Below are 23,138 nucleotides of genomic sequence, written 5' to 3' on the forward strand. Positions count from 1 at the left end.
GTGCTAGGTATTTAGATTATAAACAACCATTGAATTAGTGATGTGACTCACACGTTCCAATCAAAAATGTGCTCTTATGTACATGTAGCTATTCTCCATTTCACAAATGGAACTTTATTTTATGATGTATGAGCTGTGGAGGTACTAGGTAACTGTACATCATCTTCAGTGGCAGAAGATGTATGAAAATACTTCATGAGTGGTCTTAATGTTGCATACATATTATTTTGATATGAAACATGCATTGATTGAGCATGTAACTTAAAGGGACAGTGTGTATTATTTAGTGCTAGTTAGTGGTGAACTAATAGAATGCAACGATTTTGAAGCACACACATACAGTGCCTCAGAGACACCACACATTGCAAGGCTACCACTACATCAATTATTATTTGGAGTGAGCGAGCGAGCAGAAGCAGTGGGAGAGGTGAGCAAGAGTGGCTAGGCAAGAACTTACTGGAGCGGCTAAAAAAAAATAAAAAAAAAGGGGGCTAGTGGGAGAAACTAGCAATAGCTAGCGAGAGCAAAGCAGAGGGAGACAAGTGGCGGGAGCGAATCACAGAACTCAGCTCAATTTCATTTAAATTGTTTTGTGCAACTAATCGATGAAGTAACCTTTCAGCTTTTCTTAGTCATATCTCACTTGAGTAAAATACTCAAATTATATGTTTAGTACAGTTTCTATCTACCCATTCTTATCTACATTAAGGAACCAGACATGCATGTGGGTCCGTGGACCCGTGTACTTTTCGGCCATTCGTTTTTCCTTCTGAAACAAGGAAACTGAAAATGGTAAACGAACCGATTTCCGGTTTTTATTTTGATGTATACGAACAAATAAGGGAAACGAGTCATCTCTCGTTTTTGTAAAAAAAATAAAAAATAAAATTTTTAAATAATAATAATAATAGTAACAATAATAATAATAATAATAATAATAATAATAATAATAATAATAATAATAATAATAATAATAATAATAATAATAATAATAATAAAATGAAAAACAAATCGAGCCCTTATCTGATGTTCTATATTATGTGTTTATTTAGCACAAATCGGGAAATGAAATGTGGCGGTAAACTTTTTCCCCGCAAACTGGTTTATCCTTGACCCGGAAGCCGTTCATCTTTTGCAGCTATTCACTGCTGCTGCGGCAGTGGCAGCTTGCTGCCCCCTAGTGTCTATTTCGAGGCCTCTGTCGTCTTCTCGCAGAGTAAAACGTTTCCCACCCCGAAACAAAATGTATGACTCCATCTGCTCACCAACAATAATAAATATTGTGTGGAAGTGTGTTTCGAAGTCCTGAAGAATGGGCGCCAACAGAGGCCTCGAAATAGAGACTAGGGTGCAGCAAGCTGTCGCTGCAGCCGGCAAAAGATGAACGGTTTCCGGGTCAAGGAGAAACCAGCTTCCGGGAAACGGTTTACGGCCGTATTTCATTTCCCGATTTGTACTAAATAAACACATAATATAACATCAGATAAGGGCTCGTTTTCCATTTTTGTTTCTTTCTTTCTTTCTTTCTTTCTTTCTTTCTTTCTTTCTTTCTTTCTTTCTTTCTTTCTTTCTTTCTTTCTTTTTTTTTTAAACAAAAACGGGAGACGACTCGTTTCCCATTATTTGTTCATATACATCAAAACAAAACACACACAAAAAACGGAAATAATTGGTCCGTTTACCGTTTCATTGCTTCAGAAGGAAAAACTAATGGCCGAAAATTACACTGACCCATGTGGCCCAAGTTTTTTGTTTTTGTTTTTTAACTGGTGAACATCACCATATTCCCTAACCAGGATTTGAATCATTCTCAATCTGTGTGTCCACTGTTCAAAGTCAGCTGTGTGACGCACCAAGCCATCTAGCTATTATTACTCATTTTAACCATGTTACAAAAACACTTGTGCACAAATGGAGTTGATGCTGTCACCATGTCTGCTGTCTGTCTTCTTCAGATGGTAATTCAGCATTTACTCCCAGGTGAAAGATGGCCCGGTTAGCTGTTGATTGATGGTCAGGGTCATCACTGGACAACAACCACCCCAAAAATATTTACATTGAGTACGTTATGTGTGTTGTTATTAATGCCTTATAAATGAAAACTTCAATCATTGGTTAATGAGGACGTCGGTCTATGACGTCACTACACTCTACCAACCAATCGCTATCGAATTCGGAGAGGATGCTCAACAGGCTGGGCCCCATCGGGGAGAAGCGCACATCAAATCTATAGCAGTGCTAACGTCAATGAATCCTTTATCATTTAGTTGAACTTTTATTATCCGAAGAGGGGTAGAATAGTCGCAGTCACGTTGTGGTTTGTAATTTAACAAGGTTTGTTTCGAGGCCGTGGCATGGATGAAGTACGGCCTAACAGCGGTGCACAAGCGCACGGGCTATCGTCCTTGTTTCCCCCAGGACTGCAGGCTATCTACGGGGAATGTCGGCGACTTTATCCTGATCAGGCAAATCCGCTTCAAGTTACAGCCATCGTAAAATACTGGTAGGCAAACACTTTATCTTTTGTTGGTAATATGTTCACTAAACTTAAACTGTGCTGAGCGATTATAAATGTAAAAGTTAGCTTCGAAGCTAACACTATGGCTACACGTTCGTCGTGACCTTATTTCAATGTTTCTGAGGGTAGAATTTGTAAGTTTCATGCACACAAGCTATACAACAAAGACATAAAGTGCTAAATTCATTGTTTGTCCACGCTCGTTGCATGGCCATAGGTGTTCTTTCATGGTCTATTGAAAATGTAAATCCAGATCAGTGTGTGACATCATGATTCAATGGATCCTTGTGTTGTTGCAACTCTGCAGGTTAGGTGGTCCTGACCCGTTAGACTACATTAGTATGTATCGAAATGCGGGCTGTCCAGCTCAAGAAGTCCAGGAGCATTGGCACTACGTAAGCTTTGGACTCAGCGACCTGTATGGAGACAACAGGGTTCACGAGTAAGTAGTAATGTACTGTAGGCTACCATTGTTTATTATTTTTTGGCTTATGCCAATTTTGCTTGCAAGATAGCGGATGCAAAGATTGCGTGATTGGACTATTTAACCCCATAATTATTGTAAAATACAGTCTCACAATACTTTGTGTAAGATCCCCACCCCCAGGTTCTCAACACTTGTAACCTAATTAGCATGTTCCTCATGATCTCACCCAAAGGTGTTCATTTGGATTTGCACTGGGCGTGTGACAAGACTCATGCATATGAGAGGGATCAGAAAGCACCACTGCTGTTTTTGTGTCTCTCATCCTTGCGTGTTTGTGTCAGATTCACAGGAATAGACAAACCCAGCGGCTTTGGCTTCGAGCTCACCTTTAGACTGAAACGAGAGATGGGGGAGACGGCCCCGCCGACCTGGCCCGCTGAACTCATGCAAGGATTGGCTCGCTATGTATTCCAATCGGGTGAGAAGCAAAGCACACTGATGAGTGAAAACACAAGGAGCCATAATTAATATTATTCATCAGAAGAAGAAGATTTCCATAGTAGTTGAAGCTTTTGGAAGTGGGACTGCCAACAGGAAGTGTTATTTATCTACTGAACTTCCTATGACTGTTCTCTCAGGGTTTCTGTGACCTATTTATGTTTGAATACAGGGTTCACATATTCATGGTTTGGCACCTGCAGATTCACTTATTTGTGGAAACTCCCCCAACATGTTTTTTTTAGTATTGTTAAAAAAAACGAACACATTTTATTTTGGGGGGAGACCCAGCCCACTTATACCCATTCATTCAAGAATTGTGTGGGTTAAATAAAAATAAAAAATAAAAAAATAAAAAATAAAACGATTTATAATGTCCGTTATTCGTGTATTTTTCCTATTCACGGGTCATCCTGCTCTCTATCTCCCACAAATAGTGAGGATCCAATGTATAGTTGAACCTTTAAAGTCAAACACAGCGTGTCAGGATACTAGTAGACTTCTTGATCAGTTCGCGCTCCAGTCTCCCCATTTCTCAGGCCTCCAGCTGGAATCAATTTGCTTGTGGGTGGGCCTGACGTCTGTGCTCAGCGAATGCTGATCCCTGACTATCCCCCCCACACATGTACCCAACAGCCAAATTAAACTTTGCGCATACTACCTCCCAAGCAGATGCAAATGTACATTGACACTTTCCTCGTCATGAGGTGTCAACCTTACTGTCCTCTTTGCCTGTTAACTCTGTTTTGAAGTTGGCATGCCTGCAGCCTCTCACTGGTGGTCCACATGCGAACTAACACACACGAGGGATTGTAACTTACCTTTTATGTCTCCACAGAAAACACATTTTGTTGTGGTGACCACATATCGTGGCACAATCCCCTGGACAACAGCGAGTCTCGCATCCAACATATGTTGCTCACAGAAGACCCTCAAATGCATCCCATTCAAACTCCTTTTGGCACCGTCAGCTTCTTGCAGGTGGGTTCAAACGTTAAGCCAAATAAATAGTGAAAAATATGTCTGGAGACGCACAACATTTGAACATTGTGATGAACGTAACAGTGTGTTCTTAGGTCATTAAAACTGCACCATAACAGAAAATATGCAGCATCCAATACTTTTGATATTCATTTTCTTCTACCTTTCATCTTCCGTTGCAGATTGTGGGCGTTTGTACCGAGGAGCTGCAGGCGGCGCAGCAGTGGAACGGCCAAGGCATCTTGGAACTGATGCGAGGGCTTCGAGCGTGAGTTGAGCTTAGAGGCAGCTTACAACAAAACAATTTCTTGTAAAGTGAAAAAAAACAACAACAGTTTTTGGTATTTTTGTGGGTCAGCGTGACTGGAAATGTTCAAGTCACTTGACACAATTGCACTGATGAAAAAATGATTGCATATTTAAGGCAATAGAGACACAAGTTATATTTTCATTTGTTTGGTGAATTTTGCTGCTGTTAGCATATAGCACATTATTGTATCGGAAATTTTGGGGTTGACTTCCCATTTAATGACAGCTGTTGTTTATGTAGAGCTGGCGGGCCCTGGCTGATCACAGACATGAGGCGAGGGGAGACCATCTTTGATATTGATCCACATCTACAAGTAAGGCTGAATTAATGTTCTGTCCACTCAACTAAGTCAACTGAGTAAGGGTTACATAAGGGTGGGCACTCTACAATTACAAAGTCAGCATAATAGTAAAAAAAAAAAAAAAAAAAAAAAAAAAAAAAAAAATTAATGCTAATTTTCAGTTGTTTAAATTTATATATTTGCACCTTTTTTAATTTTAATATAACAAATGTAATACATTTTGTTTCAATCAATTTGTTTCAAGGAACTTGCATAATTATAGTGTTTCAAATAATTTTGTCTTCAGATTTTTTTTTTTTTAATGTTTAAACATTTTCTTGTTTTGTACCAAAAAATAAATGATTGTGCTACTGCACAGTGCACATGCTGCATTCCAACTTCAAGTTTTTGCCAACATAAATATATATATATATATATATATATATATATATATATATATATATATATATATATATATATATATATATATATATATATATATATATATATATATATATATATATATACACACTATTATAAATTGTGTTTGGTCCTAAAGGAACCGACACAATTAGTGTTTAAATTTTTTTTAATTCGCGTCAATAGTTTTAAATGTGTAAATATTTTTACATCTAGTTTTGTATCAAAAATAAATAATCATGTGGCTGGATTCTGGAAAACGCAAGCTTCTACTGTTTCCTGGACTTGGAGGGACTTTTGTTGGAAAAACTTAATTCGCTACTTTATTACTCCTAAGTGGAAGTCTAAACAGACTGGTACACAGTTGAGCTGCTGGAGGGAATGTGGAGAGCCTATGGCGGATCACGCTCATATATTTTGGTCCTGCCCCGCCATCCAGTTTTTCTGGAAAGTGGTGGCAGGGATTGTTTCGAGGATTTTGCATCTTGATATATGTGTGTCCTTTTCAGTTCTTTATCTAGGAATTATACCGGAAAGATTGAAAAAAAGCGATGTTTATCTTTATCGGATTTTGTTGGCAGCTGCCAAGAAGACTAACACAAAACACTGGTTGCAGAGAACCTGTCCCAGTGTGGACCTTTTTGTTAATATTGTAAAACAGATACATGTCTTGGGGCAGATGACATATACTATACGTCTTCAAAAAGATCTGGGTGAAAGACGATGGCAGAAATGGTATGCATACCTGAGCAATGCTGCAGATCTTCTGTAAGGATGTGTCATTTGAGGTATTTTATTTTTGTTTAGGCAATTTTTGTATTTTTTTTTTTTTGTGGTAACATCTTGGAACCTTATTATTATTATTATTATTATTATTATTATTATTATTATTATTATTGTTAGTTTTTTGTACTTGGCAATCCCTTGCAATGTTGAGTGCTCTTTGAAAGTCTGCTTATTTGTATGACTTTCATTTTGTATGTTGAAAAATGGTCAAATAAAAAGTTACAATAAATAAATAATCAATTGAATAACCATGATTTCAATAATTGCCAAAATAATCGTGATTTTTTTTTCCCCATAAAAATTGAAATGGCCTCTGATAAGAAAAGGCTGACCTTCCCCTTTATGACTCTCCAAAAGTCTGAAGCGCCCCCTGTTGGTGCCATATCCACACTGCAGCCCTAGTGTTGACGATTGCGTCTGTCTTGCCCATCCAAGCAGGAGAGAGTGGACCACGGCATCGAGACTGAAGGCTCCAACTTGAGCGGGGTCAGCGCCAAGTGCGTGTGGGACGACCTGAGTCGGCCACCGGATGACGACGAGGATAGTCGGTCCATTTGCATCGGCTCGCAGCCTCGCAGACTCTCCAATAAAGGTGCTTCTATTTGGGAGTGCGTTTGCAGTTCACGATGGGACCACATTGACCATTTGTGTATTGATAGATACGGAACAGATCAGGGAGACCTTAAGGAAAGGCCTGGAGTTCAACACTAAAGCAGCACTGCCGCCCATCAGCAGCCAGAGACATGACAGACCTCAGTGAGTACACACACACGCTGGTGGAAGCTCTTGTTCAATGCTTCTTAGAGGAAATTTCGTCAAACTGGTGTCTGGTGATTCCCAGTAGCACAGAAGCATTTCCTGTATACCAGTTGTTTTTTATCGCACAGCAGCTTCCTCACTGTTTATTGAAGCACATCACACTTCCTCACTGATATTTCCCTTTCTTTCCGCCTTCTCAGAAGTCGAAAGGACAGCTTGGAAAGCGAGAGCTCAACAGCCATCGTCCCACACGAGTTAGTCCGAACACGACAGCTGGAAAGCGTCCATCTGAAATTTAACCAAGAGTCGGGCACGCTGCTTCCCCTCTGCTTACGGTACGACACATAATAAATATTAAAATTGGATTACTAGCACTGTCTATTTACACAAGTACTATTTTATGGCGAAGAAGAACATCATAGAAAAAAAAAAAGCTTCAAGGGGAAGTCAACCCAAAGAAAACATTCTTGATTCTTGATTACAACTATTTCCAAATTGTTAAAATGTTTTGTATTTATTATTTATTTATATATTTATTTATTTGCACTTTGTTTAATGTTGGGAAAAATATACATAATGTATTACAAGTAATAGAGAAAGAGTTTCAGAAAATTATGAAGTGGTTCAATGCTAACAGACTGTCTATAAACATTAGTAAAACCAAATTTTTGATTTTTAGCTGTAGGAATATTGATGTTGAAGCTACATTGTCAGTGCAAGGTACAGCAATAGAAAGGACTAATGAAATAAAGTTTTTAGGTATTATTATTGATGAACCCTTAACATGGAAATCACATATAGAATATGTCAAATCTAAGGTATCACAAACTGTAGCAGTTTTACACAAGGCTAAAGAATCACTGAACAAGAATGTTTTGTTGTTATATAATTAATTGATTGTTCCATACCTGACCTATTGCATTGAAGTGTGGGGATGTGCAACCAAACCCCACACTGATTCCATCTTTCTTTTACAGAAACGTGCAATTCATGTCATTTGCGGCTGTGGATACAGAGACCACACTAATCCATTATTTATACAACTAAACACTTAAAAATTTAATGAATGATGCAGTTTAACCGTCTTAAAATAATGCCTAAAGCCCATTCTGAACGTTTACCAGTTAATATACAAATTAAATAATAATAATAATAATAATAATAATAATAAAAAAGAGGGAAAGTGAGTATAAATTACAGATATTTTTTCCAAAACAAAATATAGAACAAAACAAAAAGAACGATGTATTTCAACTCAAGGTGTCAGTTTATGGAGCAACCTGGATTGTAAAACAAAATCATCTCAGTCTATCTGTATCTTTAAAAACTTGACAAAATCTCAATTACTGGAAAAATACATATAGCACAAGGATATGCTACTTAATTATTATTATTTAGAATTGTTATATTGAAAGCGTTTTGACCGCTTGCTGTCATTTACTTTGTGTTGATTATTTGTTGTTGTTGTTCATTAGAGGCAGATAACAGAAGTTTTACTTTTTTCTGTCCTTTTTCATTTATTTATTTATTTATTTTAAAGGAATGAAATAAATTAAATTGAATATGTTCTATGCAGCCCCACTAGTTTAAATAAAATTAATAATTTTTATTTTTTATTTTTTTAGAAATGCGGTATGCTGGTTAATATTTTATTAGTGGTATATGAGTTAATCAGCAAAATCCAGCAGCTCCAACACAGGTGAGCTGTGATTGGTTGAGCCTTGAGCAACTGTGATGTCATCTTCATTCGACAGCAAGTGGCAAAATGCCACCCCATGAGATGGATAAAAAAAAAAAAAAAAAAGCTGGATTTTGCTGCATAACTCATATTCCACAAATGTAATATTAATCAGAATGTCATGTTTAGATTAGTGAGGTCACATATAACATATTATTGTCAAAAAATAATTCAGGTTGCACAAGTGGTTAGAAATGTAAGCTGGTGGTAGACCAGTCTACAGTAGTCTGCACTTAGTTTGAGAACTTTCACATTACTTCACAAGGGACTTTGAATTAATTTCTTACAGGGGCCGCTTGCTGCACGGCAGACATTTTACTTTCAAAAGTATCAACGGTGACACGGCCATTACGTTTGTGTCTACGGGGGTGGAGGGAGCCTTTGCTACTGAAGAGCATCCATACGCAGCTCACGGCCCCTGGCTTCAGGTACGCACACAAACGTGCTTGTGTGCTCAAATTTAATTAATTGGCTTATTTAAATGAATGACTTTATGTGCTCCCTGTGTAGATATTGTTGACTGAAGAGTTTGTGGATCAGATGCTTGGGGATTTGCACGATCTTAACACTCGTGAGGATGTGAGTAAATCTTAACAAATTTTTCACCTCAGTTTTGTTTTGACTCACCGAACCTTCTTTTCCTCTTCTAATAGACAAAACTACCAAAAGAGTACAGTTGGCCAGAGAAGAAGCTGAAGATCTCCATCCTACCAGACTCTGTGTTTGATAACCTTCTGCAATGAGGCAGAGGTGCTTAATCGCTATGAGATGGAGGACACAGTGACGTTGAGGTGTAAAGAAAAGTGAACTCAAATGCTATGGGTTGAACTGGGCCTCTCAAAATCACAGCTCCAAATTGCAAGCGTTGCTAACGCAATGAAGCCATGGAGGCGTCACGTCACGTCACGAGCAATAACTATTTATTCCAGTGGCCGCAGTAATGACAAAAGAAGTCAGCTACTGATCCATGTTAATGTTTTCTTTGATCTTTCCTTTGTGTACAATTAACAAATGCTGGACATTTTTCCTGTTATGATGCCAAAGCTAATGTCGGTCATTCTGTGAACGCGCTTTGAATGAAGTAAGTCAACATTTCAACTCTTGTTTATCTTGTATAGCTGACTATTATGCTGCAGATACATGCCCCTATCCCAAGATTATGCTTCATAAACTCCTTCAAGAACCATTCTAAATGTACTTTGTACAAAGTATAAGCATTTCCTTTCAGGTTTGATTTGTTTTTAGCCAGATCAAACCCGTATATGTTCTTCACTCTTGCATGTAGTCAGTTCTGTTTGTAATGTTTCCATTCACTTGTGTTACCTAATAACATGTCTGTTTTAGTGTTTTAAGATGCCAATCTTCAGTGTTATCTCCAGCGGCCAGTGCGGATAAAAAGGTTTTGATTTTTGTGTTGTTGTTTTGTAGGATGGGTTTGACATTGAGCTGGAGCAAAAACACCTCAGTGCCTCGAATTGAACACACAAAGATGTGTTGACTCAGTCAGCATTGACTGTTAATGCATCATGAACCGCCTGAATTTTAATCTCAATAGCACCAAAACTGAAAAGACAAATTTTGCTACATTGCCTTTTTAAGAACGTGTGTACTGTTACACTATATGTCATTAAATAGTGTTTTTTGTCTTTTTTTTTCATCGAGTGATGAGTGTAGATAACTTGGTTTTGTTAGGTTTTGTTAGAACTTGCCGGTTATAATCCCAAGTGCATTTGAGAGTACCGGTAGCTATTTACACAAATAAAGCTGGAACACTGATAAATGAGCATCTTATATATTTGTGTATGATAAAAATACACCGTCAAGTTTATTTTTATAGCCCTTAATGACAAAAGCGTCTCAAGAGCATGCCCCATGAGGGGAAAAATATGAAACCTTGAGAATGGGCTGCAAATGTGGTATTCCCCCTTCCAGGATAACCAGGCTGCAATGGATGCCGAATTAAAGCACTTAATGGGTGCTTGGTTGCCAATAATTGGTGTCAACGTTTTCCAATTGGGCAAAAATTGTAGTCTTCAATTCAGGCTGTTGTAACTTGTAAGTTTAGTGCGGCAGCACTGGTTTTCACATCTGCCTCACAGTTCTAAGGTTCAGAATTGGAATCTCAGCCCTGCATATTATCCCTGTACTTTTGTGGATTTTGGACAAAATATGTTAAAAGACTGGTTAAACTGTCCATAGGTGTGTAAATGTACCGGATAAATGTTGCCCTGTAAGCCAAATGTGGAGAGTGAATATTTTTAAACATCGCCGTCAAAAAGCATTACTTTTCACCTGCTTCAGCTGACTACAGCATTGTGAATTATATACCATGATACTTTTATAATTACACCATAAAGCTAATAGGAACACAGAATGATGTTACATTATGACATGGCCAAACCTATTTGTGACTATTATGTAAAAGACACAATATAGTGCTTCCACCATGAGTTTTTTTTTTTTTTTTTTTTTTTTTTTTTTTTTTAAACAATCGTGTGTTTTTATACAATATCGCGCCAACCTCCCCACAATATAGTGATAATTATCGGATCGTGTTTGCATGTCGTTACATAATTTTTTCCCTCACGTATCCCTTCTTTTATAACAATGCTTCTCATTTATAATTATTTTTTTCTTATAAGAAGAAAATATTTTGCACCCTTCCAAAACCTCCTCCACAACTAGGCTACATTTGTCTATAATATTAGTACTATTATTGTACACTACTACTCCTTTTGCAGTCCGACAATGAGCGCCACAATGCTACCTACTGTAGTGGATGTGCAATTACACTGTATGTTGGCCCAAATGTATGTATGTAAAAGTGTTCCCTGGGGTCACGTCCTGGCATCACAGCATCTCCCTATTTTAGAAGGATTGACTTATAGAGGTAAAGTGCTGGAATTCAAACTATTACCGCAGATTAAAAGAAGATATCATGTTGTGTGCATGTGACAATTATTACTATAATTTGCAAATATTAGCCTCGTAAAAAGGGTCAGCATCTGCCACAATCTGCTGTGCTGACTCCCAGCCTGCCGGCCTATGCACCGCCCCCCTCCGAGGCTCCTCCCCTTCCCGTGTGTGTGTCAACTCTGCCGGGTGACATTAGCAAGAGGGGCCGGTCTGCGTGGACTCACGGAGCTCCGATTATGACGACCGATTTTGTTTTTTTCACCCATCTGGCTTTTCGTGTTTGATTGTTAGTTGATGATCCGACGCAACAGTTAAGCGGTGTTGAGGGTTTCGTTTCAAAAGAGATCAAAAGAGAGAGAGAGAGAGAAAAAAAAAAGAAAAGGTAAAGGCTCGTTCGGTTTGGTAGGCGAGCTGCGATCTTGGCAGCAAGGGAGCTTGGCTCTCATCGCTGGGCTTGGACGACGTAGAAGCCGTGAAGGTGCTCTGGAGTGTGCGGACTGGAGGACATGGAAAGCCGATAGTTGGTACGTCGCTTTTTGTTTTTCTTTTCGCTGGAGAATTCCAATACTAATGTTCGCTGACAGGAAGCTAAGATGTGGCGTTGCAATAACAAAAACGTCAACGTAGCTCAGCGTGACATTTTCTGGTCGGGAGCAAATTGACACTTTGCACCAACACCAACAATAACAAACGCCGTCAACTGTATGTTGTTCCATAATTAACATTAAAACAACTATTTTAAATGTTATGATTATTCTAGCTTTGAAACAAGCCAGCCACTTCCTACATTTCCATCACTTAATGGTGAATTTTCACTTCTGTTTTACATTGATAAGATATTGCCACCCACACTTTACATTTCGTATTACTGGAACTTAATTCAATTTTGTTCTGTTAAGGACTACCTTTTTTTATTATTATTATTATTTTTAACCATCCATCCATTATCCTCACCATAAAACTTCAAACCTAGCTTGTGGGAGACTGTCATCATGATGTCACTGATGCACTGGTCGGTGAAAGGAGACTTTGAATATGTCCTCTTAGATGTATAACCGCCTCACATAAAGCGATGTCGGAATGGGGGAAAAGGTTTTGTTGTGCAAAATATATAGTATCTGAAGGTAAAGACAATTTCAGAGTTCTATGTTCTTTTTACGTCTTGTAATGTTTTTGCATGAATGTCTTAAGATTCTTTTCTCTTTTTACAACAGCGGAATATTCCAAAGAACTTAATTGCCTACTTGCCTTCGGTGTTTGGAGCAGTTGCAGCCATGGATGCCAGCTGGAGGAACTGTTTCGAGGAGGAGCTTCTCTGTCCCATCTGCCTGAATGTGTTCGAGGAGCCAATCCAACTGCCATGTAAACACAACTTCTGCAAAGGTTGCATCTCAGAGGCGTGGGCCAAAGACAGCGGCACGGGGGTTCGCTGCCCCGAGTGCAACCACGAGTACGACCAGAAGCCGTTACTGGAGAAGAACTTCAAGCTGGCCAACATAGTCAAGAGGTTCAACGTGTTGGACTCGGAGAAGTCCCCGACGGCGCTGCACTGCGTCCTGTGCAGACGAGGCCCGCCGCTGCCCGTCAGGAAGGTGTGCCTGCGCTGTAAGGAGCCCTGCTGCCAGCTACACGTGCATACGCACCTGCAGCAGCCGTGCGTGGCACCCGGCCACCTGCTGGTGGACGCCGAGGAGCTGAGCGCCTGGACGTGTCCCAGCCACGACGAGTACAGGCTGCTCCACTGCGAAGAAGAGCAGGTGGCTATGTGTCCCTTTTGCTGCATCTCCCATTGCAGTGCCCAAAGACACACAGTCTGTGCCGTGGACACGCAACGCATGCGTTTGCAGGTAAACGAGAGAGTACGCGACTTTGTCTTCCTTAGTTGGAAGTCCACCTTAAACATTTCTTGACAATAATATGTTACATCATGTGACCTCACTTGTCTAAACATGACATTCTGAATAATAATATATTTGTGGAATGTGAGTTATGCAGCAAAATCAAATCCGTCTCAGGGCGGCCATTTTGCCACCTGCTGTCGACTGAAGATGACATCACAGCTGCTCAGTGCTCAGGCAACGACCAATCACAGCTTACCTGTTTTCTGAAGTTGTGCTGTGATTGGTTGTTACCTGAGCAACTGTGATGTCATTTTCACTCAACAGCAAGTGGCAAAATGGCTGCCTTCTGATAGTGATAAAAACTGCTAGATTTTGCTGTTTAACTCCACCACATATAACACCAAATATAACATAATATTGTCAAGAAATTATTAAGGTTAACACTTTCCCTTTAACTCATTGACTGCCAAAAAACGTTTAATAACGATTAGTAAATCCACGATGTATGCTACCATAAACGTTAAATGACGTCAACTATGTTCACCGTGTAAGTGCAGCACGTGCTGCCTGGTCAATGAGTTGTGGAATCAAAAACCCTCACTACCTATAGCCAGCAGATGGCAGCATTGTATATCTTTTCAATGGTCTCAATGTGTATGAAATTTGATGAAACAGAACGTTTTCAAGGATGATGTAAATGATCAAAGCCTTTGTCATATTAAAGTTTTTTTTTTTTTTTTTTGATAATGTGTGGCAGTAAAAGAGTTAAAGAGCTTACACTAGGTCGAGATGACATCTGGGTTATTATAGTTTTGGGATTTTTATTATAGCTATTTTTTATATAGTTTTCTAGGTTTGTTTATTAAATTTAGTTAATTTGAATTAGTTTTCAAGGTGGCTCTGTTAGTTTTTATTATAGTTATTAAAAACTGATTAGTTTTAGTTTCCTTTAAGTTTAGTTTTTGTTTTTAAAAATGTTGTGTATTACTTGTGTGCAATATTTAACAAATACCATGGTAAAATGAAAAACAAAACAAAAAACAAAAAAACAACGTCCTTCTTACCTAACGTTGCGTTTCGGCTGAAATAAATGAAAAAGCAGGCCAAAAGTCAACCATGCAAAATTGGCATTTGGGAGCAACATCATCTAAAGGTGCTTTTCTATTGGCTGCTGCTAGATGACGTCACTTCTGTGCGACACACTGTCAAAAGTCCTTATTCTGGTTAATAATCGAAATAAATATACTTAAATCACATTTAAAATCAACCCCAAAGTCTCATGTATTCAATTAATTACCAAAAACTAAAACTAAGGACATTTTCGCTAGTTTTGTAAATGTTAAATGTAGTTTCAGTTATTTTATTTCGTTAAGGAAAATGTTTTTTGAATTTTTATTTCATTTAGTTAGTTTTAGTTAACTAAAATTACCTTGATGGACATCCAGTGATGGCTCCGCAATGTATTTTTCCAGAGAGCTACACATCTTATTTGTTCTGCCCTTTTACCCGATTGAAAAAGAAGACCCTTTAAAATCATTTTTTTGGGACTCTTTGCAATGGAAAGGCAATAAAAGGCCAAATTTACCAACTACCAACAGGATACAAGATGGATAGATTGATCTGCGGATATATATATCTCAAGCCCATAGCCTTGAGAATCCGTCTGGTTTTAGTATCCGACCCATAATAGTGTGACAAACGTTTTCCCTTTCCCGATGAGTAAGTCGCAAGCTCACATAAAGTTCGCAGAGATCCAAACGAGACATTTTTTGGTGCAAATTGGGATGGGGAGCTATTATTGTGACAAAAGATGTCTGTTCAGCCCTTTCCACAGCTGCTCACCACACATGCATGCACACACACCCACCATCTATTCTCACAGCTGTATGCGCTAAACTGTAAACGGATCCGTCCAGGATTTGCTGCTCCCGGCTCTTCCCACATTAACGTTGTCCACACCATTGAGTGCAGATATGGGCTGTGAATAAGTCCTCCATGGTGTAAAAGCTACGGCCCCTGGGCAATATACGGCCCGCATTTGATTTGGCCTGCCATGCAATGAAAAAAATCAAACCTAAGTGGAAATTTGGGGAAAATCTGAAATGGTTGCCCGCCCCTGTCCTAGAGGGAGCTGTGGTCTATTTTAGTAGAAAACCTTTAAGATTCCTTTGGCAGCTGTCTTGTTGCTTTTGGGATAAACAAAGATGGAAATACCAACGTGACTGTGTTCATATCGCTGGTTATCTTTGGCTCAGTGGCTCCCAAGGGAGTGGCCAGATACAAGAAAGGCCGAGTAATAAAAGACTAATGTCATCCCAGGGACTGATGGAGGAGGAGTCCTCCCACGCAGCCTCACCTTGCTTTTCTCAGCAGGAAACTGATTTTTTTTTTTTCCCTCCCCCAGTCTGAACGCTGCAATGAATCAGTCTGTTGGTTGACATCAGCTGTTTGTCGATTGTGAAAGAGGCTCTCTGTTCATTGACCCTGAGGCTCTGCGTTTAAAAATATGCTTCCTGGCACCTGGTGGCTGTGCGGATACTTTAATAGGACAGTGGGGAAAGTGACCATTGTTGGATTTAATCTTGATAAAGGTAGGCTTTCACACTGCTTTGGAGAGGATCACCAACCAGAGAGAGGCCCTTGTGCTCTGTTTCAGCCACTGAACCAGACAAAAGGAAACAGGAAGACGCAGAGAATAGCGGTTCCCATTTTATGATGCCAACTCATCAAGGAGGAGCAACTGCAAGTTCGAACTCGGTTCCCTAATAGTTTAGGCGGTAGAAAATGTCCTAGAATGTCAAATGATCTTTAATAAGGTTAGGTAGCAATCAGTTCTACGTAATACCATTATTGATATGGGAAGTAGGGATAGGCCGATTATCGGCCAGGCTGATATTGATGCAGATATCTGACATTTTGACAAATATCGGCATCGGACTTTTTTACGAATCTGAAGGTTGATAAAGCTGGTATCCCACTAAGCGGCGAATGCTTACGAATGTAGCAAATTTGGGGTTTTCATCAGGATTTGTAAGATGTTCGCAGAGAGTTTTTACTTGTCAAGAAATTTTGAAAATGTTCAGACAATTTCTCACTGTCTGCAAAGAGCCTTTGAAAGCTTTTACGAACCCGGATGAAAACTCAAACTTTGTTACATTTGCGTCAATTTGTTGTGTACAGGGAACTACATTTATGTCCATCCATCCATCCATCCATCCATCCATCCATTTTCTTGACCGCTTATTCCTCACAAGGGTCGCGGGGGGTGCTGGCGCCTATCTCAGCTGGCTCTGGGCAGTAGGCGGGGGACACCCTGGACTGGTTGCCAACCAACCGCAGGGCACACAGAGACGAACAACCATCCACACTCACACGCACACCTAGGGACAATTCGGAGCGCCCAATTAACCTGCCATGCATGTCTTTGGAATGTGGGAGGAGACCGGAGTACCCGGAGAAGACCCACGCGGGCACGGGGAGAACATGCAAACTCCACCCAGGAAGGTCCGAGCCTGGACTCGAACCGGAGCCCTCAGAACTGGGAAGCGGACGTGCTCTACATTTATGTATTTAGTTAAATACATACCTATCTGACTGTTTTGTTGAATTCCCTTTAGCGCAGCACCATCTAATGGATGCATAACGTAACCCCAACCTCTACTTTAGCGACTTTATATGGAAAAAGTTTTAAAATATGTCATTCATTGAAGGTGCGCCTCATAATGCGGTGCGCCTTATAGTGCGGAAAATACGGTACTCGTCATCACTGAGATGCGTCGCGGTGTTGTTGTAGTCGAGTCTAGTGGCTTGTTGTCGGCAGCTGAAGAGGCCGGTTGCTGCGATACAACGTTCGCTGGAGACCACAAGAATGTCCTCATTTTTGATTCAAATGCTCTCTCCATTGCTTCCTTTCTGTGTTTCTCACTTTCACTCAGCACTTTCCCTCTCGGACCCCGCCAGCCGGTCCGCACACAGACACGACAGTGTGCCGCTTGCCGCAGAGGCCAACAACAATGATGGGAGCCTTGCATGTGGCGAGCGAGAGGAGAAAGCAGAGCGGGGCAGTCAGCTTCTCCTCCCCCACATGCACATTAGATAATCCAGCAGGTTTTGTTGGCCTCTCTTATATTTGGTGCACAAGTGGCTTTTCCATGCACTCATTAAAGAGTGCCTCCCATGCTCTCTGTCATCAATCAGCCTGAGACTGTACATTGATTTCCATCTGCAGCACGAAACCAAGAAGGATTCTATTGAGTTGTTTGAGCCCCTGTGGGACACTCTGAACTCCGCACACAGGAAGTGGGACGGTTCCCAACAGTGGACAGCTGGGGTCAGGTGGATTTGTGCAGTTGTCAGTGTTCTCATAGCAGAATGTTTGCTGCAATTGTGCCTGGAAGCAATTGCTTCTTCTGTCCGCTCGGGATTTTGGAGGCGGGAGCTCATGTGACTCATAAGATTCCACTGTTTAGTTCTCTTCAGGTTGGTCACATTAAAAAAAAAAAAAAAAAAAAAAAAAAGTGCCAAAATATTGCGTTTCCACAACGTAATGTGAATTCACATGTGTAACGGAACCAACGGTGTTGCACAGGGTTCAATTGTGGGTCCTCTGCTGTTTTCATTGTACCTGCTGCGCCTGGGTTCCATCTTAAGGAAACAGTGATAGTTTTAAAGTGCTCTACAAATCTAGAGTTGAGTGATTGTATGATTTGCAATGCCAAGTTAAGCATGAACTATATTGTTCCACCATTTTATTTTTATTTTTTTTTGGGGGGGGGTTATGATTTCCTAGTGCTTTATGACGGAAATGTACTCAACTCATCAGACCTGACAATAAGCAACAGTTTGGCAAATAGTGAACAAGATGTACGATATAACAGTACTCACAGTCATATGCTCTTTATCCTATGCATAGAACGACTGATATTAGTGCCACACTGATGAGCTCATAGAAGAGTTGAGATGTTATCAATCCCACTTGAGTTCTCGACATGAATCAGGGCAAGTTTTCCTGGTATAGGAAGATATCAAAACATGACTGATGAAGCATCTTACACACCACACAGCGAAATCACAATCCAGATCATAACAGATGTAAAGCAGTTTGTGGTTCCTTGTATTATACATACTTGTCCGTCTTATCCATCTCCTGTTGGCCATCGCTACAGGCCACGCTAATGAGGCAACAAGACAGACTGGAGGGTCGTGTTCAGAACATCGACGAGCACGTTGCCAAGCTGGAGTCTGACAAAATGCTGATGAAGGTACACGAGGCTGCATACAGTATTATGCTACTATGGAGACCATAGTCAACATTTTCACATTCACGCTAGAACAAATGTTAGAAATTCAGTAACAAACTATAATCAGGTTGCAACAGGCTTGATTTAATCTGCCTTAATTTATCGTCTTGACGCCATTTGCTACACGGCGTCACGCCCACTCTCCACAGGACGCAGTTTCAGACCTGAAGGAGCAAGTCAGAGACCAGTACCAGAGGATGCACAGCTTGCTGGAGGCCAAACAGTGTGAAAGTATGCAGATGCTAGAGAGAGCATACAGCTCATACAGGAGGAAAAACTCCCAGCAGGTTTTGCAGCTCAACGAGAGGCGGCAACAAGCAGAAAAACTCCTGAGCTCAGTACAAACCTTCTTTCAAAGAGCCGACAACATCAACGTTATGAAGGTTCTCCTCGCTTTTTTTTCTTCCAAGCAATAACAAATCCTAATTTAGTTTTCATTCTAGTCAAGATCAAGAATAAAAGGAATGAAACTCTGGCTTAGTCTTTTTGATGATTTAATTTATGTACCGGTATTTACTTAAAATGCAAACATGATTCAACAAACAATAGTATTTATTGTATTGATTTTAGGACTGTCACTATTCAATCTTTTTAAAAATAGATTATCCTATCGATTATTCCATTGTATAATTGACCCCCCCACACACACACTTTTCTCCCATAAAACGTAAAACATTTTTAATGTATTGTTATTATATTTTGTTGTTAATCCACAAAGGTTGTACGTGATTTGAATTGAGTGGCTACAACTAGTAATTATTTATCTTCTGTGCATGAGCATTATTAAACAATAGGGGTGTTAAAAAAAAAAATCGATTCGGCGATATATCGCGATACTACATCGCGCGATTCTCGAATCGATCCAATAATCGGCAGAATCGATTTTTTTTTTTTTAATTTAATTTTTTTTTTTTTTTTTTTTTTTGGGATTCACACCTTGAGCATGGAAGAATGTTATATGAACGGCACATTAAGCCTTAATATTTTTATTTTAATGCTGTTCAAATGTGAAACAGATTGCAAACTGTTTGTGTACAGTGGCTCACGGTTATAAGCCTCAAGTTTTAGATAAATATATTCATACAAATCTTACAGTGTACATGTACAAATTTACTGATAGTATTTTCTAAATTTGAATGGAAAAAAATCGCAACAATCGACTTATAAATTCGTATCGGGATTAATCGGTATCGAATCGTGACCATTCGTATCGGGATTAATCGGTATCGAATCGAATCGTGACCTGTGAATCGTGATACGAATCGAATCGTCAGGTACTAGGCAATTCACACCCCTATTAAACAACAAAATTAGCTTATGCTAAACGGTTAGCAATCGCGGCTAGTATCAGCATGCTAGTAATTACCATTAAACAAACACTAACTGCCATTTAGTTCACACATACATCATTAAATCTACATTATACGTTATAGTGTCTAAAAGTCACAGACGATTCTTCAACGATAATCCATGAGTAAACGAGTTGCCTGCTAGCTAAAACTTGGAACATTTTTTTTTTTCTTATAATACAATAATATACTATCCCAGATCATAATTTCTTTAAACATGAACATGTCAGCCATGAAATGAATACTGTTGCTACGGTGACCGAGTCACACTTTTGTCTTGACAGAAGTAGATTTTCTATCCAAACTAACTTGTGTCTATTCTTTTCTAGAACACAAAACCTTACCAACTACTAATCGACAGGTAAGCTTTCCATTTGGTTTTGATGACAGCATTGTTAGTATTTTGTTTTAGCATCAGCAAAAGAATAAAACATAAAACATACTATCTAGTCGGAGGCATTTGTTTAAGTGTATTGAAAATAAATTGGTGTTTCAATTGAAATTGATCCTTTCAGATCCAATTCGCAGCTGAACATTTCTGTCCCTCCACTCTCAGTGGGCCAAATCAGCACTCGTCATTTCTTCTCGGGCCTCACAACACAGGAGAAGAATCTGCGCAAAATCCTGGAAGGTAGGGTGGATTATCATTATTTTAATATTTGGCAAGTAATTCTTGGGATTATGTCCTGTCATTGTCAGAACCTGTCAATGAGGCATCTATCCTTGAGGTAGTCCAGACGCATTTGAGCTCTGTTGACGCTCGCTCCGGACTCAACAAGAGGAAATACGGAATGGCATTCGTGGAGAGTGCCACAGAAAACTCCACTTCCCAGCATCCCCCACCTTTCCTCTACACCAACAAAATGCCTCTACTGACCGAACCCGATCAGCGTGACTCAAACATATTCTCCTCTGACGCGCTGGGTCAGGATGCCCACTCCAGTCAAGGCCACAGTCGCTTCCTGGATACCTCGGACCATCATGTGGCGGGCCAACACTCGTCGGCCATTTTACCAGCACGCCTCCACGGCGAGGGCGCATCCCAACAGGCCGCGTATGAAGGGAGGAAAGTCCTGATGTGCTCCAGGCCTGCGGCCGCTCGACACCTTTACCCGCCGCACGACTCATTCGGCCCAATCAATTCTCAGGACTTTGGCGCTCTCATTGCCAGCCAGCCCTTGCAGCATTTACCCATGAGGGGACTGATGGAAGCCTCGCAGGCGTCAAGGCGCTTGGACTACTTTGGCCTGTACAGTCAGTCTTCGACCAAGCATTACGGGACCAAGTAGCAAAATCACAATGTGGCAGAATCAACACCAGCTTCACTTTTTGGATTAAGATTACGTTCAGCAGACAGTACATTAGAAATCCATGCAAAACCTAATGAGATCCAATACAAGAGCTGGTTAAACAATTCTGATTTTCAAATGATAATGCACACTAATGAATAATTTATTTATTATTATGATTGTGGTTTACAGCTGTGTAGAACTGCAATGCATGATTTATTTTATGTAACGATATTAATAAACGTATTTCTAAACGTTTCGCCTATTCAGCTGGAATAGGCTCACACTCACCCCATGATCATAATGACAACAAATGGTACAAAAAAAATAAAAAATGGATATACAGTACGGCATGAGTATTTTTGATACAGCTCTTGTATTGGATCTGATTATCGAAAAAGTGTCCCATTCGTTGTTTACATGATTACATAAATTAATACAAGATTAGTAACAATCACATATTTTCCTTATGTTTTAAAGATCTTGTTTGATTCCCGTCTACAGCTTTTTCTTTTACAGTCAACTCACATTGACATAATGTGGATAATACAGTATAGTATGTAGTAATGGACAAATGAAGCTTCATGTAGCACTTATATTTTTTGACTCCAAAAAGATGGCACTCTTGGTTTAAAGATGCATTGGAAACAATCACTTTTCATTACATTACCCTTTATATTTGTGACAGTTCAGGCTGTTTGAAAGCGCTATATAAATAAACTTGAGTTGAGTAAACTAAAAGCACAATCTAGAGGAGTTAAAAAGAAAAAATCTTAAGTGTTTCATGAAGCTTAATTTTCCCATCAGCATGGTCCCAAATCAACGCACTCAGTCAAATGTCGCAAAGAAACCCTCACAGTCACTAACCAGACATCAGTGCCTATAAAGACGTATACAGTATGCTTTTATTTTGATGTGTTAGCTGTTGAAAGCATGCAAGAAAGCTTATGCACTTCAAAGTCCATGTGTCTTGAAACTAACACTGGACCGCAGATACTTGTGAGAATTTTAGTACATTTGTAAAGGTTTGAAGAAATCAAAATCAAATGAAAATGCGGAATAAACTTTCAGTGGGAGGGAATTTTATTTTTTAGCTTGTGTGTGTTGAAGTTCAGAAACAAATTTGCAACAGGTGAACTAATCGTTTTTGTGTCAATGCGATAAATATGTATATATTTTTTAACTTTCGTCACAGGTTAGCAGTTTATCTCATTAAAAGGGAGCAGTAATAGAAGATTACGGTAAAAGCAAGTGTCAAATCAAATGAAAATGCGGAATATACTTCCAGTGGGAGGGGATTTTATTTTTTAGCTTGTGTGTGTGTGTTTTATATATATAATTTTAGCGCATGTGATAATCTCCGAATTTAAGTGGAGGGCTTATTAGTTTTTGATGGTGACAGACTATGTCCTTGAAGGATTTGCAACAGGTGAACTGATCGTTTTTGTGTCAATGCGATAAATATGTATATATTTTTTTTAACTTTCGTCACAGGTTAGCAGTTTACCTCATTAAAAGGGAGCAGTAATAGAAGATTACGGTAAAAGCAAGTGTCTTTTAAAAAAAAAAAAAAAAAAAGCTAAGAAATATTTCACTTATTCTACATTAAAGTCTACGCACTTTCACACTGTGTAGAATGTAGTGCCATCTAGTGTTCAACTAAAAGAATGCAACAACCTCATCAGAGACCACACTTCGTTAACAGAAAATAGTGGAGAAACTTCAG

The 23,138-nt window shown here is 39.5% G+C and overlaps 2 protein-coding genes across 3 annotated transcripts; both read left to right on the forward strand.

The window, feature by feature from the left end:
- The first annotated feature begins 2,179 nt into the window (after positions 1–2,179).
- Positions 2,180–10,497, forward strand: sufu (suppressor of fused homolog (Drosophila)). 2 transcript variants are annotated; one of them, XM_077496122.1, is made up of 12 exons: positions 2,180–2,503; positions 2,826–2,960; positions 3,287–3,423; positions 4,282–4,424; positions 4,607–4,692; positions 4,975–5,047; positions 6,656–6,812; positions 6,880–6,976; positions 7,180–7,314; positions 9,007–9,145; positions 9,228–9,296; positions 9,371–10,497. In XM_077496122.1, exons 1-12 carry the CDS (start codon positions 2,355–2,357, stop codon positions 9,458–9,460), a joined length of 1,410 nt encoding a protein of 469 aa, XP_077352248.1. In that variant the 5' UTR covers positions 2,180–2,354; the 3' UTR covers positions 9,461–10,497. The 2 variants fall into 2 exon arrangements, with proteins under 2 accessions (XP_077352248.1, XP_077352249.1); XM_077496123.1 differs by having other exon boundaries at positions 6,659–6,812.
- A 1,258-nt stretch (positions 10,498–11,755) lies between these two features.
- On the forward strand, positions 11,756–22,498 carry trim8a (tripartite motif containing 8a). Its single transcript, XM_077495269.1, has 7 exons — positions 11,756–12,157; positions 12,848–13,480; positions 18,640–18,735; positions 18,924–19,157; positions 20,453–20,484; positions 20,639–20,754; positions 20,823–22,498. The coding sequence occupies exons 2-7, from the start codon at positions 12,908–12,910 to the stop codon at positions 21,410–21,412; spliced, it is 1,641 nt and encodes a 546-aa protein (XP_077351395.1). The 5' UTR covers positions 11,756–12,157; positions 12,848–12,907; the 3' UTR covers positions 21,413–22,498.
- The last annotated feature ends 640 nt before the right edge of the window (positions 22,499–23,138 follow it).

This window comes from Festucalex cinctus, chromosome 14, assembly GCF_051991245.1.
Source record: "Festucalex cinctus isolate MCC-2025b chromosome 14, RoL_Fcin_1.0, whole genome shotgun sequence".
NCBI classification, from domain to species: domain Eukaryota; kingdom Metazoa; phylum Chordata; class Actinopteri; order Syngnathiformes; family Syngnathidae; genus Festucalex; species Festucalex cinctus.

Bases quoted from the DNA above. Each gene is read 5' to 3' on its own strand.
- sufu (XM_077496122.1), top strand. From the start codon at position 2,355: ATGGATGAAGTACGGCCTAACAGCGGTGCACAAGCGCACGGGCTATCG. The intron at 2,961-3,286 runs GTAAGTAGTAAT...TGTTTGTGTCAG, and splicing joins GGAGACAACAGGGTTCACGA to ATTCACAGGAATAGACAAAC. The intron at 4,693-4,974 runs GTGAGTTGAGCT...TTGTTTATGTAG, and splicing joins CTGATGCGAGGGCTTCGAGC to AGCTGGCGGGCCCTGGCTGA.
- trim8a (XM_077495269.1), top strand. From the start codon at position 12,908: ATGGATGCCAGCTGGAGGAACTGTTTCGAGGAGGAGCTTCTCTGTCCC. The intron at 18,736-18,923 runs GTACACGAGGCT...CACTCTCCACAG, and splicing joins CTGACAAAATGCTGATGAAG to GACGCAGTTTCAGACCTGAA. The intron at 20,485-20,638 runs GTAAGCTTTCCA...TGATCCTTTCAG, and splicing joins TACCAACTACTAATCGACAG to ATCCAATTCGCAGCTGAACA.